This window comes from Marmota marmota, unplaced genomic scaffold, assembly GCF_001458135.2.
Source record: "Marmota marmota marmota unplaced genomic scaffold, marMar, whole genome shotgun sequence".
In the NCBI taxonomy this organism is placed as follows: Eukaryota; Metazoa; Chordata; class Mammalia; order Rodentia; family Sciuridae; genus Marmota; species Marmota marmota.
The window spans coordinates 33,358,035-33,372,958 of NW_026000082.1; the positions used below are offsets into that span (position 1 = coordinate 33,358,035).

The 14,924-nt window shown below is 39.3% G+C and overlaps 1 protein-coding gene across 1 annotated transcript in view; it reads right to left on the reverse strand.

The window, feature by feature from the left end:
• Positions 1 to 11,580: 11,580 nt before the first annotated feature.
• Ythdf2 (YTH N6-methyladenosine RNA binding protein 2) overlaps positions 11,581 to 14,924 on the reverse strand; it is a 34,540-nt gene continuing 31,196 nt past the window's right edge. Inside the window, 1 exon segment of the mRNA XM_015485390.2 lies at positions 11,581 to 12,435. Coding sequence (XP_015340876.2) covers positions 12,335 to 12,435 — 101 coding nt within the window. The 3' untranslated portion in view covers positions 11,581 to 12,334.

The following is a 14,924-nucleotide window of genomic DNA, read 5'->3' on the forward strand; positions in this document are numbered from 1 at the left end:
GAGAAGCTAACAAAGGAAAACAAGAAAAGAAGAGATGTGGGGCAGATTGGAGAATACGAGGTCACATACGGAGAAAGGGGAATATTTCAGGACAGAAGCAGCCCTCTGAATTAAGTAAGAATGAGAATGTCAAAGTTTACAGTGAATTTGTCAACATAGAAATGATGAGTGACATCAGTTCTTATAAAAATACAAGTGGAGACTGGGGTTGTAACTCTGTGGCAGAGAGCTTGCCTAGTATGCATGAAGCACTGGGTTCAATCCTCAGTAAAATAAAATAAATATATAAATAAAAATATATATGACACACACATATATATGACACTGGATGTGGTGGCACATGCCCAGTGACTCAGGACACTGAAGCAGGAGGATCATAAATTCAAGATCAGCCTCAGAAATTTGGCAAGGCCTTAATCAACTTGGCAAAAAAAAAAAAAAATTCTAGGGACATTAGCTCATTGGTAAAATACCCCGGGGTTCCATCTCTGCTTAAAAAATTAAATTAAAAACAACAAATATACATATATATGTATATACATATATGTTTATATATGTATATACATATATGTTTATATATGTATATACATACATATGGTTTATGTGTATATATATATATGGATACACATGTATATATGATTACTATTGTCTCAGCAGCCTTGAGGTAGGAGACTGTGTTCTAGCAACAGGACTTGTAATAAGGCTCTGGATGCCAGGGACCTTACAGGTCATTGCAATTCTTTTCCCTTTGGGATCAAGATTTCTCAACTTTTGTAAAAAGAAATGTTGTCTGAAAAAAGGTCTCACATAGGGATAAGAATCCTGGAAAACAAACTCTTAAAACATCAGCCAGGGCCAGGATATAGGATTTAGCAAATAAACTATCCAGTTTCATGATTCATTCATTCAACAAGTTTATTCGCCTCTACTGTCTGCCTGACACATACATCTCAATCCACTGACTATTTTTGGGGTCCCTTCTGTATGCACTGCATTAATTGAACCATAAGATTTTTATTATTTTATCAAAAACGTAAATTCTCAGACTGAGAATGTAGCTCAGTGGAAGAATATTTGTCTGGTGTGTTCCAGGCTCTGAATTAAATCCTTAACACTGCAAAAATAAATAAATAAATAAATAAAAAAGTAACTCTCAGAGTGGTGGTGTATCTCAGTGATACAGCACATGCTTGGCATGCACGAGGCCCTGACTTCAATTTCCCAACACCTTAAAAAAGTAAAAAAAAAGAAAGAAAGTAAACTCTCAGGGAGCAGAACTTTTTCTCTACCCTTATATCTCCCATTAATCCCAGGATAATCCAGCCATCCTTGGAAATTTATTATATTCCTCTAATCTCCCATGAGTCCGTTCTCTCTACCTTAAACCACATAAATGCTCCTCATTTTTAGGCTCAGTTCGAATGTCATCTCTTCTGTAAATTTTCCCTAAATGCCTCAAACTTAGTCCTCCGTTCCCAGGGTTCCTAAGGGAACAATAGCACTTGTCTACCTCCATAGCTTTTAATTCTGTGTGGGGCTGTAGCCTTCCTGGCCCAGCTGTGTCTCTTCTGAAAATTCCTTAATACATTTGTTAAAAATCACTCCAACTCCACCCTGTCTGTTGCCTAGTCAAGATAAGATTCTCCATCTCAGACTCAAAGGCTTGGACTGAAATACTGTATCAGAAATGCTCTAGTGTCACCTCCTGGCCATATGGAGTATGACATCTCTTGGTTCTAGAGTTTCTCTGTTCTGAAGTCCTCTCAACTCCTGTGTTTGTTCATTCCTTCACCCATCCATTCTTTTGTTCATTCCATGCCAAGCTCTGAGTATACTAGTTCCTATTCACAAACCCTGTTCCTGACCTCAGGGAGTTTAGAATCTGGCGCAGTCAGTCTTGAAAACACACTGTTATAATTCTGAAAGTCTTGAAGCCACAGGGAAGAGAGCTTCTTTGCCTGCTTCTGAACTATCTTACCCCAAAGCCCTAAAAGGTATGGTCTAAAATGATTATTGTCCTCTTTTGGCTACACATGCTCTCACTCGGGGTAGGAGACTATGTTCTAGCAACAGGACATCTGTGATCAGGCCTGTCCTCTACATCTACCCATCAGAATCTCACTATGTTACCCAGGCTGGCCTTGAACTCCTGGGCTCAAATGATACTCTTTCCTCAGCCTCCGAAATAGGCTGGATTACAGACATGTGCCACTATGCCTGGCTTTCTTTCTTCCTTTTTCACACTGGGGATTGAACCCAGGGATGCTTTACAACTGAGCTACATTCCCAGTCCTTTTTTTGTTTGTTTTTTAGTTGTACATTGACACAATACCTTTATTTTATTTATTTTATATGGTGTTGAGGATCAAACCCAGTGCCTCACACATGCCAGGCGAGTGCTCTACCACTGAGCCACAACCCCAGCCTCCCTTTTTATTTTTTGAGACAGGGTCTCAGTAAACTGCTGAGGCTGGCTTCAAATTTGCAATCCCTCTGTCTCGCCTCCCAAGTCCTTGGGATTACAGGCATGCTCCACTGTGCCCAGCTCTTTATTTCTTATATTCTCAAAGCCCTAAAATTGGAACCACAATGTTAGAGCTGGAAGAGATCTTCATTCATTCTTTAAGTACTTATTGAGCACTAGTTAGGTGCCAGATATTGTGTTAAATGCTAAGGAATAATAGTGAACAAGAAAGGACATGGTGTATGCTCTTATGAACTTAATCATTGTCTTTAAGGAAATAGGAAACAAAGCAAGTATGCAACTTTTAAATATTTATTTTTAATAGGTGATACATTATGATTCAAAACGCAAAAGGATGTACAGTGAAAAGCTCCCCATTCCTTCTCCTAGCCACCTAGTCCCCCCTATAGAGGCAAACAATGTTACCAGTTTTCTCTGTACCCATCCAGAGATAACATTCATATACAAGCAAATATACCCCCCATTATTCAAATGGTGGTATTCTATACACTCTGTATTGTACCTTGGGTTTATTTCACAACATATTGTAGAAATTGTTCTATATCAGTACATAGATTCCTATCTTTTACAGATGTAGAGTATTCCATTACATGAGTATTGCACAGTATAAAATAATGTTACATTGCTGGGCAAGGTGGTGCATGCCTATAATCCTAGCAACTCAGGAGGACAAAGCAAGAGAATCTCAAATTTGAGGCCAGCCTTAGCAATTTAGTGAAAATCTATCTCAAAATTAAACTTTTTTTTTTAAAGGACTGGGAATGTAGGTCAGTGGTAGAGTACTCCTGGGTTCAATCCTCAGTAACCAACCCCCTCCCAAAAATACATTGTGATGAATGTTATGATGCAAACAGAAAATAAGAAGCTGATTTTTACTTCTAAAAATGTATTATTAATTTTGTGGTTAGGATCAAACCCAGGGCCTCACACATACTAGGCAAGTGCTCTACAAATGAGTCACATTCCCAGCCAGGGAGCTGAATTTTAAAATAACAAGTGGACCACTTTTTTTTTTTTTTAAGATTCGATTTTAGGTAAGGTGGTCAGGAAAAGAAGGTCAATTAAGAAATGGGCTGAAGTTGAGTCCTAAAAGGAAACAGTGGATGGCCAATGCAAGAATGAGTGTCCTGGAAGGGCTGAGAGCCCCTCACTTCCCAAGCAGACCAAAACTCAAACCCAGGTGGCAAGGGGTGCCCTAGATCAGGCTATGAACACAAGGGGTATTCTAAATAAAACAGGAAGCCCCTGGAGGGTTCAAGAAGGAAAGGGATAGGTGCTGATTTATATTGTAAAAAAAAAAAATAAAAATTCAGGCAGTTATGTGGAAGGCAAATGAAAGGAAAAATATCAATAAGGAAGATGATGCAGTCACCCAGGCAGGAGATAACAACATGGGAAGGGTGGTTGGTGATAGCAGGGATGGAGAAACATTGACAGCGTTGGGATTTATCCTGGAAGTGGAGCTGACAGGACATGCTGATGGACTGGAGGTAGGTTCACCTGAATGATTATTTTGTCCAGGCCCCTCACTTACCAAGCAGACCAAACTCAATGACTTGTTTGTCACAGGTTACAGAGCTCCACAGTGGTAGATCCAAGCCTAGTTCCTGATTCCCATGTCAGGGTTCTTTCACCCTAGTAAAGTAGAAGGAGCTGAGATTTGAGAATAGAAACTATTTTTGAAATTCTGTGAACTAGTAATTACTGATATATACATTTTTTAAAAAATGACAGCTTTTTGTTGGCTTTCTTGACACCAGATCTCTGAGTAAAAGAAACAGACTTGGCTAGAGTGAACAGAATTAGGTCCATCACTACCTATTGTCAGTCTGCAGCAAGGGGGACAGGCAGTGTGGGAGATAGGGGTGGAGAATATAGACAGGGAAGATCTCCCTGACAAGGTGACAATCTCTGCTGAAAAACCTAAAGGAGGCTAAGGAATGAGTGGGCACTGCAGATCTATAAGAGCATTCTAGGGAGAAGATGCAGCTGTAAGACAGATCCTCCAGGTGATCTGGTGTATCTGAAGAGTAATAGGGAGAACATGATGAGCAGAGAAGGGAACAGTGAAAGTGTGACAAGAGCAGGAATGGGGTCAGATGGCTTAAGGTCTGTGGATCATTAAAGGCTTTGGCCTCTTCTGAGATATGAGCCAGGAGGTGTGAACTGAGAAATGCTTGATCTGATGTACATCTGCATAGGTTCACTCTGTTGCAATGTGGAGGGAGGAGAATCCAGGAGGCATATGTGGAAGTAGAGACCAGCCAAGGGGCTACTGCAATCATCTAGGTGAGTGTGTGACTTGGCCAGGGTGACACATGGCCAACTAATAAGATAATCTGAGAAAATGGCTGAGTTTATTACTGATGAGAGCACACATGGAAGGGTTTTGAGTTTGGAAGCACTGGATTGGAGGTGAGACATCCAGTGGAGAGGCTTACAGTTGAATACATAAGTTCAGGAGCTCTGATCTGTCTACATGTGAGCTGTTGGTACTAAGATGCTGTTTGTAAAGTCCCAGGATTAGATGAAATCTATGCCACCAATAGGGCAAAGAGCAGAACTGCCAATCAAGGAAACTTGAGTAGGAACAATCAGTGAAATAGGAAAATCAAGAGGAATGCTGTGCTAGAATCCAAGTGAAGGACAGAAGCATAAACATCATATGCTGCTTATAGGTCAAACAAGATGAGGACAGAGAATTGGCAATGTGGAGTAACTAGTGACCTTGAAAAAAGTGATCCCACTGAAAGGAGATGAAAACCTGATAGGAGTGGGTCCAAAAGAATGGGAAGGAGAGAAATGGCATCAATGAATAATAGCTTCTATTTGGGATTTTGTTGCAAAGAGGAATAGAGAGGTAAGCTGGGTGTGTGGGAAGTCATTAACTGAATGCAGGGGTGGGAGAGGAGGTATTGGAAACTTAAGGAAAGGGAAAGGGTATGAAACGCTTTTCTTGACATTAGGATTCAGTTGACAGGAGAAATGACTTTCCTCCTGAGGTTGATGATTATCAGTTAACAATGAGACACTGGAAGCTAGGAGTGTAGCTCTGAGTGCTAAGCATGCTCAAGGCCCTGGGTTCAATCCCTAGTGCCACCCAAAAATAATTAGACACTGGTTAAATGATTTTCTTCAGCCACTCTGAACTGCATATGTGTAGGTGGGTGGAGAATGAAATGTAATTAGGATTATGGCTCAGTAGCAGGGTGCTTGCCTAGCATGTGCAAGGTCCTGGGTTCAATCCTCAGCACTGAGAGGAGGGGAGATAAAATGGTCAAGCCAAGTGATTGAGCACTTGCTTTGCATGAGTGAGGCACTGGGTTCAATGCTCAGCATATTAAAAATATATAAATAAATATAGGAAAATTTTAAAAGGGTCAAGGAGTTGAGGCTAAAGTGGAATTATGATGGAACATGAAACTTCAGCTAGGTAAGGATATAGATACCAGTGAAGGAAAATGAAATATGCTTTTTCCAAAAATGGGTGCTTTCAAGACCTTACCCAACTTGTCTTCACCTCTCTGGGCTTCTGGTAACATGGCTTTCCCTTCCTCATACTTTGTGTTACTTTTCAATATAGTATTCATTCTCATGATAAATATTTTATCTGTTCACCAGAATTGAAGTCCCACTGAAGGCAAGTCCCATTGCCATAGTCTATGCATAGAACTGTGCCTGGCATGGACTAGCCCCCAACCCTATCCAATCCTGGTCAGCTTACTCCTCAACCACACACCCCCTGACATGCCCCATACTTCTGCATCAAAATGTCTCAAATCTCAAATAACATTCCTCTAATACCTAAGTGCCTAACTCTTTAGACTGAGAGGCTTCAGGGAAGCAAAAATCCTGAAAAGTTTGGATTCTAATGCTCCAGAGCAAGTTTGGAAGCAAGATTTAAAAAGATATGCATCTGCCAAATTGCTTTTGATGACTGAGGGAGCCCCAGGCCCTAGGGGCTCCATTTATCCCAGGATCCCAAAAGGCTATCTATATTACATTGTCAGGAAAGCTCTAGGTCCTTCAATGGTGGGCCAGAACTGAAAACTCATGGAATCATAACTAAAAAGTGTTGCAGGGGATGAGGGTTGTCCTGCATATAGCTTGGCGTTATTCCATTTTTGTAAAATAAAATTGTATGTATAAATTAAAAACATATACACGTGCTGTGCACACTGATCTTATGTGTAATAAAGCAAAAGGTTTTTAACGTTTAAAAGGATAATGAAACTTACACCAAAGTATGTGCTTTTTACAAAAACCTGAACTTCTATTTAAAAAGCATTGCTAGTTAATTTAAACCCCTGTAAAAAACACAAGTGGCTTAAGAAGTCATTTCCTTTTTCCAATGAAGATATATATGCATAGATTTGCACAACACCGTACACAGGTCCTTAAGGATGAAACAGTGCCTGTGAGTGGAAACTGAAGCTGTGAAGGAGGGTAGGGGTGGAGAGGAGCCATGAAGAAAAAGCCAATTAAAAAAAGGATAGTCTAGGTGGATGCCCCTCTTGGTCTTACAGTACTATACATAACTCCCACAACTTCAAACTATGTGTTCAAACTGGACTCTACAATCTTTTTCTTTCTTTCCCCCAGTGGCCATCATTAGCACAGGAGCTTAGAAAATTCAGACTGAATGGCCAAAGAGATGGAAAAAGAGACATGTTAAACTGGACAGTGCAATAAAATAGCTTCCTCAGGATGCTGCCCCTTAAAGGGGAACTCAATTCTTTCCTCGTGCTGGACATAAACAACCTCTATGGCCAGCAGGTGGTGCTAACAGCTTTCCAATTTTTAGCCAAGTCTCATATGTGAGCATTATTGAAAGGGCTGAAGAAAGCCATGAACCGGAATAACCTGCTGGCAGAGTGGTGCAAAATCCCAACAGCCAGTTTTTTTGCGCAACTCACAGCTCACCTGAGGTGGTGAGAGGTGAGGGGGCGGGGAGGAGGCTTTTGCGCAGGCGCAAAAGCAATGGCAAAAGAGCCAGAGAAAGCAGAGAGAGAGAAAATGCAGCGACGTCAGGGGAATATGGACCGAACCAGGAGAAAGCAGGGAGAGGTTTGTCCTCTTCTAACAGCGGTGTCGTGCACACGCCATCCAGCTGCCAAGCAAGGCCTCAGGCGGAGCTCCAGAGAGGATCCCGGACACCAGGAACCACTGGCCTCAAGAGCGTGGGACCTTCTCCAATTCACTTAGCCTCGCTGATGCTTAATTCTGCAGCCACAGGCTTCCCACCTGCAAACCCAGCAGTTTTGTAATGCAGATTACATTTCCAAATAAAAGGGTAAGTTTTACTAGCTGCTCAGAAACCACTAGTGACAAGCAATAATGGCATTGCTTCCCAATGCAGAAAGACTGCTTTCTGACAGGAAAAGCCCTGCACCTCTAATGAGAGGACTTCCAACGTTTGGGACCTCAGGATAAAGGTGGAAGTCAGAGCAGGATGCAACCCATGTGCACTGAGCCCCGTTGTAGGTTAAGTATTAGGCCAAGTAAAAGACTTAACTCCAGATATTTTCATATATAGTGCTATTTAAGGGATAAAATGAAGTGATTAAGTATTTTTATTAAGCCAATCCTCCATTTACACACTTTAAAAACTTATAGGTCACAGTGGCACAAGCCTATAATTCTAGTAATCCCAGCTACTGGGGAAAATGAGGCAAAAGGATCATAAAATTTTAAGGCATTCTGGGGTACTTGGTGAGACCCTGTCTCAAAAGAAATCAAGGCAGGGGATGATCACATTCGGTGGAAGAGTACTTGCTTAACATGCACGGGGCCCTGGGTTCAGCTCCCAGCACTGCAAACCACCACCCAAAACTCCACCTTAACAAGACACTGCAATTTGAAGATAAAAAAAAAAATTAAATTAAAAAAAAAGCAATGGATGGATTTTAAATATTCTCCAATAAAAGGAACCAGAGTTGCTTGGGAAAATGGGGTTAGGCAGGGGAAATGCAAAACTAGCCTGAAACATCCTGTAGTACTACAAAGAAAGAGTTCCAAAAAAAATGTAATGCCCAAAGCCCTGTGTTTGGATCCCTAGCAAGGAAGAAAAGAAGCCATGGGTCAACTGAAAATGCTCTCATGGTTAAAGCTGGGATAATCTGAGCAACAAATGATAGCACTGACATAAATCCATAGTGATATCACGGAAAAAATTGATGAGTGACATCCTCCTTACAGAATTCTAATTGATAAATGCAAAAGGAATAGAACTATTGAATTAGGCAAACACTACAGTAATATTTGTTGCAGGCAGTAGCAATTCACAGATGCCAGAATTAGTTGGTCAAAGAATTGAGTTTCAAAGTATATCCCAAGTAACTTATTAATTACAAAGGGAAAATTAATAACTTTACAGCAGAGAAATCTGGCAGACATCACTTTAATGAAGTGACTGCAGTTATCAGTAATAGTTCATATCAACATGTAATCTGATATAATTCACTGAAAAGGGCACAGTACTTTTGTAAAATAACCACCTCAATCTAATAACAAGAAATCATAAGGTAAATATAGTTTGGAGGGCATTTTATAAGATAACTAACTGGCTAGTATTCTCCAAGTATCTAGTCATGAAAGATGAAGACTAAAGAATTGTCATGGATTATAGGATACTAAAGACAACTAAATGCAATGTGGAATCCTAGATTGGACTGGATGCAGAACCAGGAAAGGGGGGTGGAGGTTAGTGTGACAACTGGCACAATTCAAGTAAGATCTGTAGATCATTTAGTAGTACTGGTTTTGATGATTTTACTATGGTTATAAGGATGTTGACACTTGGGAAGCTTAGTGAAGAACTTCCCATATTATTTTTCCCATGAGAACTTCCCATGTTTTTCCCAAAAAATCTATTTCAAAGTAAGTTTTTTTTTTAAATGGAACATATTGCAAGAAGACAGAGCCAATCAAATATAGTTAAAATAAAATTGAGTACATATAAAATTTATGTATTTTGTTCATATTAGAAGTCTTAAAATCTTTGAATTTTTGACACTGATGATATAAGATTCAATTTCCCCTCATCTTTAACAGCTATCTTCAACGTTACAAAATTCACAAACAGCAGCAAATTCTGAACAAAGCCTTGAGAATAGTCAAAAGTTAAAAATTCCCAGTGGCAAGTCTTCAGGAAACAACTAGGTTCAACTGCATTTCGGAGCCTTCACTAAACCAACTTTGAAATCAACCTCCCAAGAGTCAACAGTCTAATTTTCTTACACTACAAAAATAGAAAAGAAAAAGCCAATGTGGCTTTTGGGTTCTTTTTAATACAGAAGTCCACGATCCTGAACCCCTCACACTCAGGAGGGTGAAATGAGTGATTTTGTTAGGAGGTATAGTTCCTTTTCGTCTATTCCCAAAGCCATATGAGTATTTTCTATATGTAATATGAAAATAAAGACTGGGATGCAACTACTGAACTTTTTAACATATCAAATTACAAAAAAAGAAAAAAGTCTTGAATATATATATCCAACTTGAATTCAACATAGGAAAATATAAGTAAAATTGCTTTTAAATTTGCTTTTCTCTGGATTATTTTCCTGCTTGAAAGCAAAATACTAAACAAAAGCCCAAGGGAACCCTGTAGAAGTTCCACAAGTTAAGGCTAAAAGTGGAAATAGTGAGTGCTGCTCTCCCCTCTGCCGCCCCATTCTGAGGATTCAACACACCCAGGGACTTGGTCAGGGGCTTACCACTAAGCTACACCCTCAGCCCTTTATTTCAAGATAGTGCCTTGCTGAGTTGCTGACACTGATATCAAATCTGTGATCCCCCTGCCTCAGCCTCCTCCCCAGTCACTGGGATTATAAGCATGCAGCACACACCCAGCCCATTTCTTACTGGGAAATCTGGCAAATTCAAACTAATGAAAAACCACAAGGATTTCCGTAATTTTGGGGCGGGGAGAAATGTTACTTCAAAAACCTTGACAGGAATATCCAGAATATTACACTGTATCCCTGATATAAAAAGTTGTTGCCTGCTAAGTGTTAACTACAATGTTAATTAAAAATCAGCATTGACTTACTTCATTTGCACCCTTGACTTAGCAGCCTGGGCTATGTAGAAGAGGGTAAGTGAATCACTTAAGGGCAAAAGTGTCAACAAGTATTAAGACCCATTTTCAGAGTTCTCTTAGTACAGATGTTTTTAAACAAACTACCTCTCCAAAATTAAACTTTTGTGTGTGTGTGTGTGTGTGTTGGGGATCAAACCCAGGGTTCAGATATGCCAGCAAGTGCTCTCCTCTTGAGCCACATTCCCAACCCCTGAATTGGGACATATTAAGAGCTAAAAAATCTTTAAGGCACAGAAGCCCTTCAAATCTAGGTGAAAAAACAAGAATGAATTAAGTGTTGTATGGTTATAAGTCACTCCAAAGACTTGGGTTCACTGGAATTTCATTTTTTTAGGACACGAATCCATGTGGAATACTGTCTAAATAAAACATACTTTGGTTTTGTTTTGCCCCCAGAGATGCTCTACCACTGAGTTATATCCCCAGTCCTATTTATTCATTCATTTATTTATTTAAGTACTGGGGATTGAACTCAGGGGCACTTTACCACTCAGCTACATCTCTAGCCCTTTCAAGAAATGTCTCCATAAGTCTCTAAGACTGACTCAAACTTGAACTTGTGACCCTCCTCCTCAGAATCCCAAGTTACTGCAATTACAGGCATGCACCACCAAGCAATAACCCATATTTCAGATTAAACACTTATATCCTTGGATACTGGGTGCTACCACCTCCCCTACTATCACTGGCCAGAGTTTTGTGGAGTTAGTAGTGCCTGGCACCTAATAAACACAGTTATCTGTTGAATGAATGATTTACCAGTGGCTCTATCTTCTCTGGAAAGTATCCAGAAATAAAGTATTATGAATATTGACCCACCTTGCTTTGCAGGGGTCATGGTTATACAGCCCTAGGTACAAAGCAAACCTGAACTATTTCCTCTCAACACAAACTTTCTAAATTAGTTGCTATCTTGCCTCTTAGAACTCTTTATACTCTAAATCTTTCACAACATATAGCAGATTCAAATAATACTAAATGGTACTAAAAGTGATGCTCAACAGGATCTCACGTTTATTGAGAAGTGATTAATGGTAAAAAGAAAGGCAATGCCCTTTCCTCATTGGCTGAACAAGAAACTGAAGAAACATTCACTACACGTTTTACAATATTTTTCTCTTCCAAAATGCATTTCTGAAAACGAGTTTTTACCACTGTTCTTAGCTTTGAAATCAAATTAATCCTGACTTAATCAGTATAATGTACAAGAACAGAACATTTCTTAGGACTCCTAGTACTTTACTTTGAGTAACAAAGGGTCAGAGAAAATGAACCACCCTTAAAGACACAACCTTGGGTAACACTGTTAAATTTCTCCTAGACAAAAATTCTTCATAAAAAATGTTCTTCCAGTTCGGAAGGGAAAAATCAAATTCCCACTTTCTGGGGTGGACACCCAACCTTTGCAACTCAAGTGTTCTCCAAGTGCAAATGTCAAAATGGGAGGAGGAAAGGGTTTAAAAATTAGAGAAAACTGTATGCACTTACGGACTTAAAAATCCGAAAAACATAGTAAAAGACAAAAAAACCAAAGCATTATGCTCTGAAATCACAACCGAAGCCAAAATAAAAGGGACATTTTTCACCTAAACTACCTAGAGGAATTTTTTGTTTACTTTTTTTCTGTTTTTTCTTTTTTTTTTTTTTTCATTTTCCAGTTAAGTCCTATGTCTTTTGTGAAATTCCAATACTTAAACTGCAAGTCTGCAATCGTCTCTGAAGTCAATGAAATTAAGAAAAAAGTCCTAATTCTCTTGAAGGTCAATTTTCCTCTTAGGATATGCAGATGCAACCGTTGCTGCAGTCTGTTCAGAACTGCTTTCTATTTTCCACGACCTTGACGTTCCTATGAAAAAAAGAATGAAATGATTAGTTAAAACTTATCTGAACATACTTTAAAGTTTAAGTTATTTATGCTAAATAGAATATTTCCACAAATAAACTGGCTTTTATTTCTTTTCTGTACAAAGAATTGAACCCAGGGCACTTAAACCACTGAGCCACATCCCCAACCCTTTTTGAGAGAGGGTCTCCCTAAGTTGCCTAGGCTGTCCTTGAATTTGTGATCCTCCTGCCTCAGCCTCCAGAGATGCTGGGATTACAGGCATGTGTTACCACATCCAGCAAACTGACTTATATTTCTTCGATTTTAAACAGCTAGCAACACCCAAGCATCCCAATTAATAAAAATTACTTTTCTTTGACTTTTAAAGTCCATTTTTAAAAAATTCTTTTGTTGTTGTTGGACACAATACCTTTATTTTACTTATTTATTTTTAAGTGGTGCTGAGGATTGAACCCAGGGCCTCCAAATGCTAGGTGAGCGCTCTACCACTGAGCCAAAACCCCAGCCCGTTAAAGTCCTATTTTATGACTAAACAGATTCACTTTATTATTATACTTATTTTAGGCTAATTATTAGCCTAACTTCATCCTAATGGAAGTAACTTCAAACATACATCAGTGGTCTGAAAAGGGAAGCACAAAAATGACACACAAAATTCTATGCGTACTAGAATCAGATCAACCTACATGGAAATCCTACACTAATCCCAGGGACCTGAACATATTCATGGACTACAAATTTCTTTTCTATAATATAAAGATAAATACCTCATAGGGTTGTGAAACATTGATGAACAGACTATAGAAAGATCTAACTCCATGGTAGGACAAGAAAACCACCCACATTCCCCCAGGGAGAGCTTAAATAAATTCACTTAGGGATGGATTATTTGCGTTTTCCTTGAAAAAAACTAAAGGCTTATTTTATTACTCAGTCTTTATGAGTCCTTCATAAATTTAATCTAAAAGCCATCTATTGTACACATGAAATCATAATACACTTTTTAAAAAATGAATGGGGCTGGGATTGTAGTTCAGTGGTAGAGCACTTGCCTAGCATGTGTGAGGCACTGGGTTAAAAAATAAAGGTATTGTGTCCATCTACAACAATAGCCACAACAAAAATGAATGGGGAAAAAAAGCCCAAAAGTGGAAAATAGGAGTTCACAGACCTTAATTTATACATTTGCTCCCATTTACCCACAGGTAACTATGATTTGACTGTCAGTTGCTATTCTTTTTTGGTAGAAATCATACTATCACTTAAGTTTCCAAGATCTAGGCACTGTACATATATATTACAGCAATCTTCATAATGACCCTACTTGGACTGTTATTTTTCCTGTTTATTTTTAGCGTGTGCAGGAGCAATGCTAGGGAATAAACCCAGGAGTACCTTACCGCTGAGCTATATCCCCAGTCCTTTCCTTTTTTTGTTGTTTTGGTACTAGGAATTTAACCCAGGGGTAATCAACCACTAAACCACAACGCCAGCTGTTTTTTACGTTTTATTTTGAGGCAGGATCTCACTAAATTGCTTAGGGCCTCGCTAAGTCATTAAGGCTGGCCTTGAATTTGCAATCCTCCATCCTTAGTCTCCTGAGTTGCCGGGTGGTGTGTAGGCCAACAAACCTAACACTTTTACCTTTTTTTTTGGGGGGGGGGCACGGTTGTAGATGGACGCAATACCTTAGTGGTGCTGAGGATCAAACCCAGTGCTTCACATATGCTAGGCAAGCGCTCTACCACTGAGCCACAACTGCAGCCCACTTTTCATTTTTTGAGAGAGGAAGGGTCTTGCTAAAATTGATGGGGCTGATTTCAATCTTGTAATCTTCCTGCCTCACTCTTCCAAACCCTTGGAATAACAGGCCTGTGCCACCACACCCTGCTTATTTTTTATTTCAGAGACAAGAAAATCTAAAACTCAAAGAAATTACTTGCCCAAGGACAAAAAGGAACCAAAATCCATAACCAGGACTACAAGGCTACCAAATCCATGATCTTTCTACATTGTTATTACAAATATTTACACAAAAATTAACAAAGAATGAGTCTGTAATGAACTGACTACTACTCTTATTCTATGAATGTTAAAAGGAGGGAAAAAGCAAATTGCTTATTCAGAAAAATATGTTTTTGTGATGTCCCACACTTCACATATCCAGATTGCAGAGAAACCAAGATCAGGGATATTATTTTTAAAAGAAATTGCTTTGAAAATATTAATAATTCACTCATATACTCCAGTCTGTGGGAATCAATTATCATTCAAGTAAGAAAATTAATTCAGGGGCTAGGGATGTGGCTCAAGCGGTAGCGCGCTCGCCTGGCATGCGTGCGGCCCGGGTTCGATCCTCAGCACCACATACAAAGATGTTGTGTCCGCCAAATACTAAAAAATAAATATTAAAATTCTCTCTCTCTCTCTCTCCCTCTCTCTAAAAAAGAAAATTAATTCAGTCCAACCTAAAAGAATTGAAAAGTTTT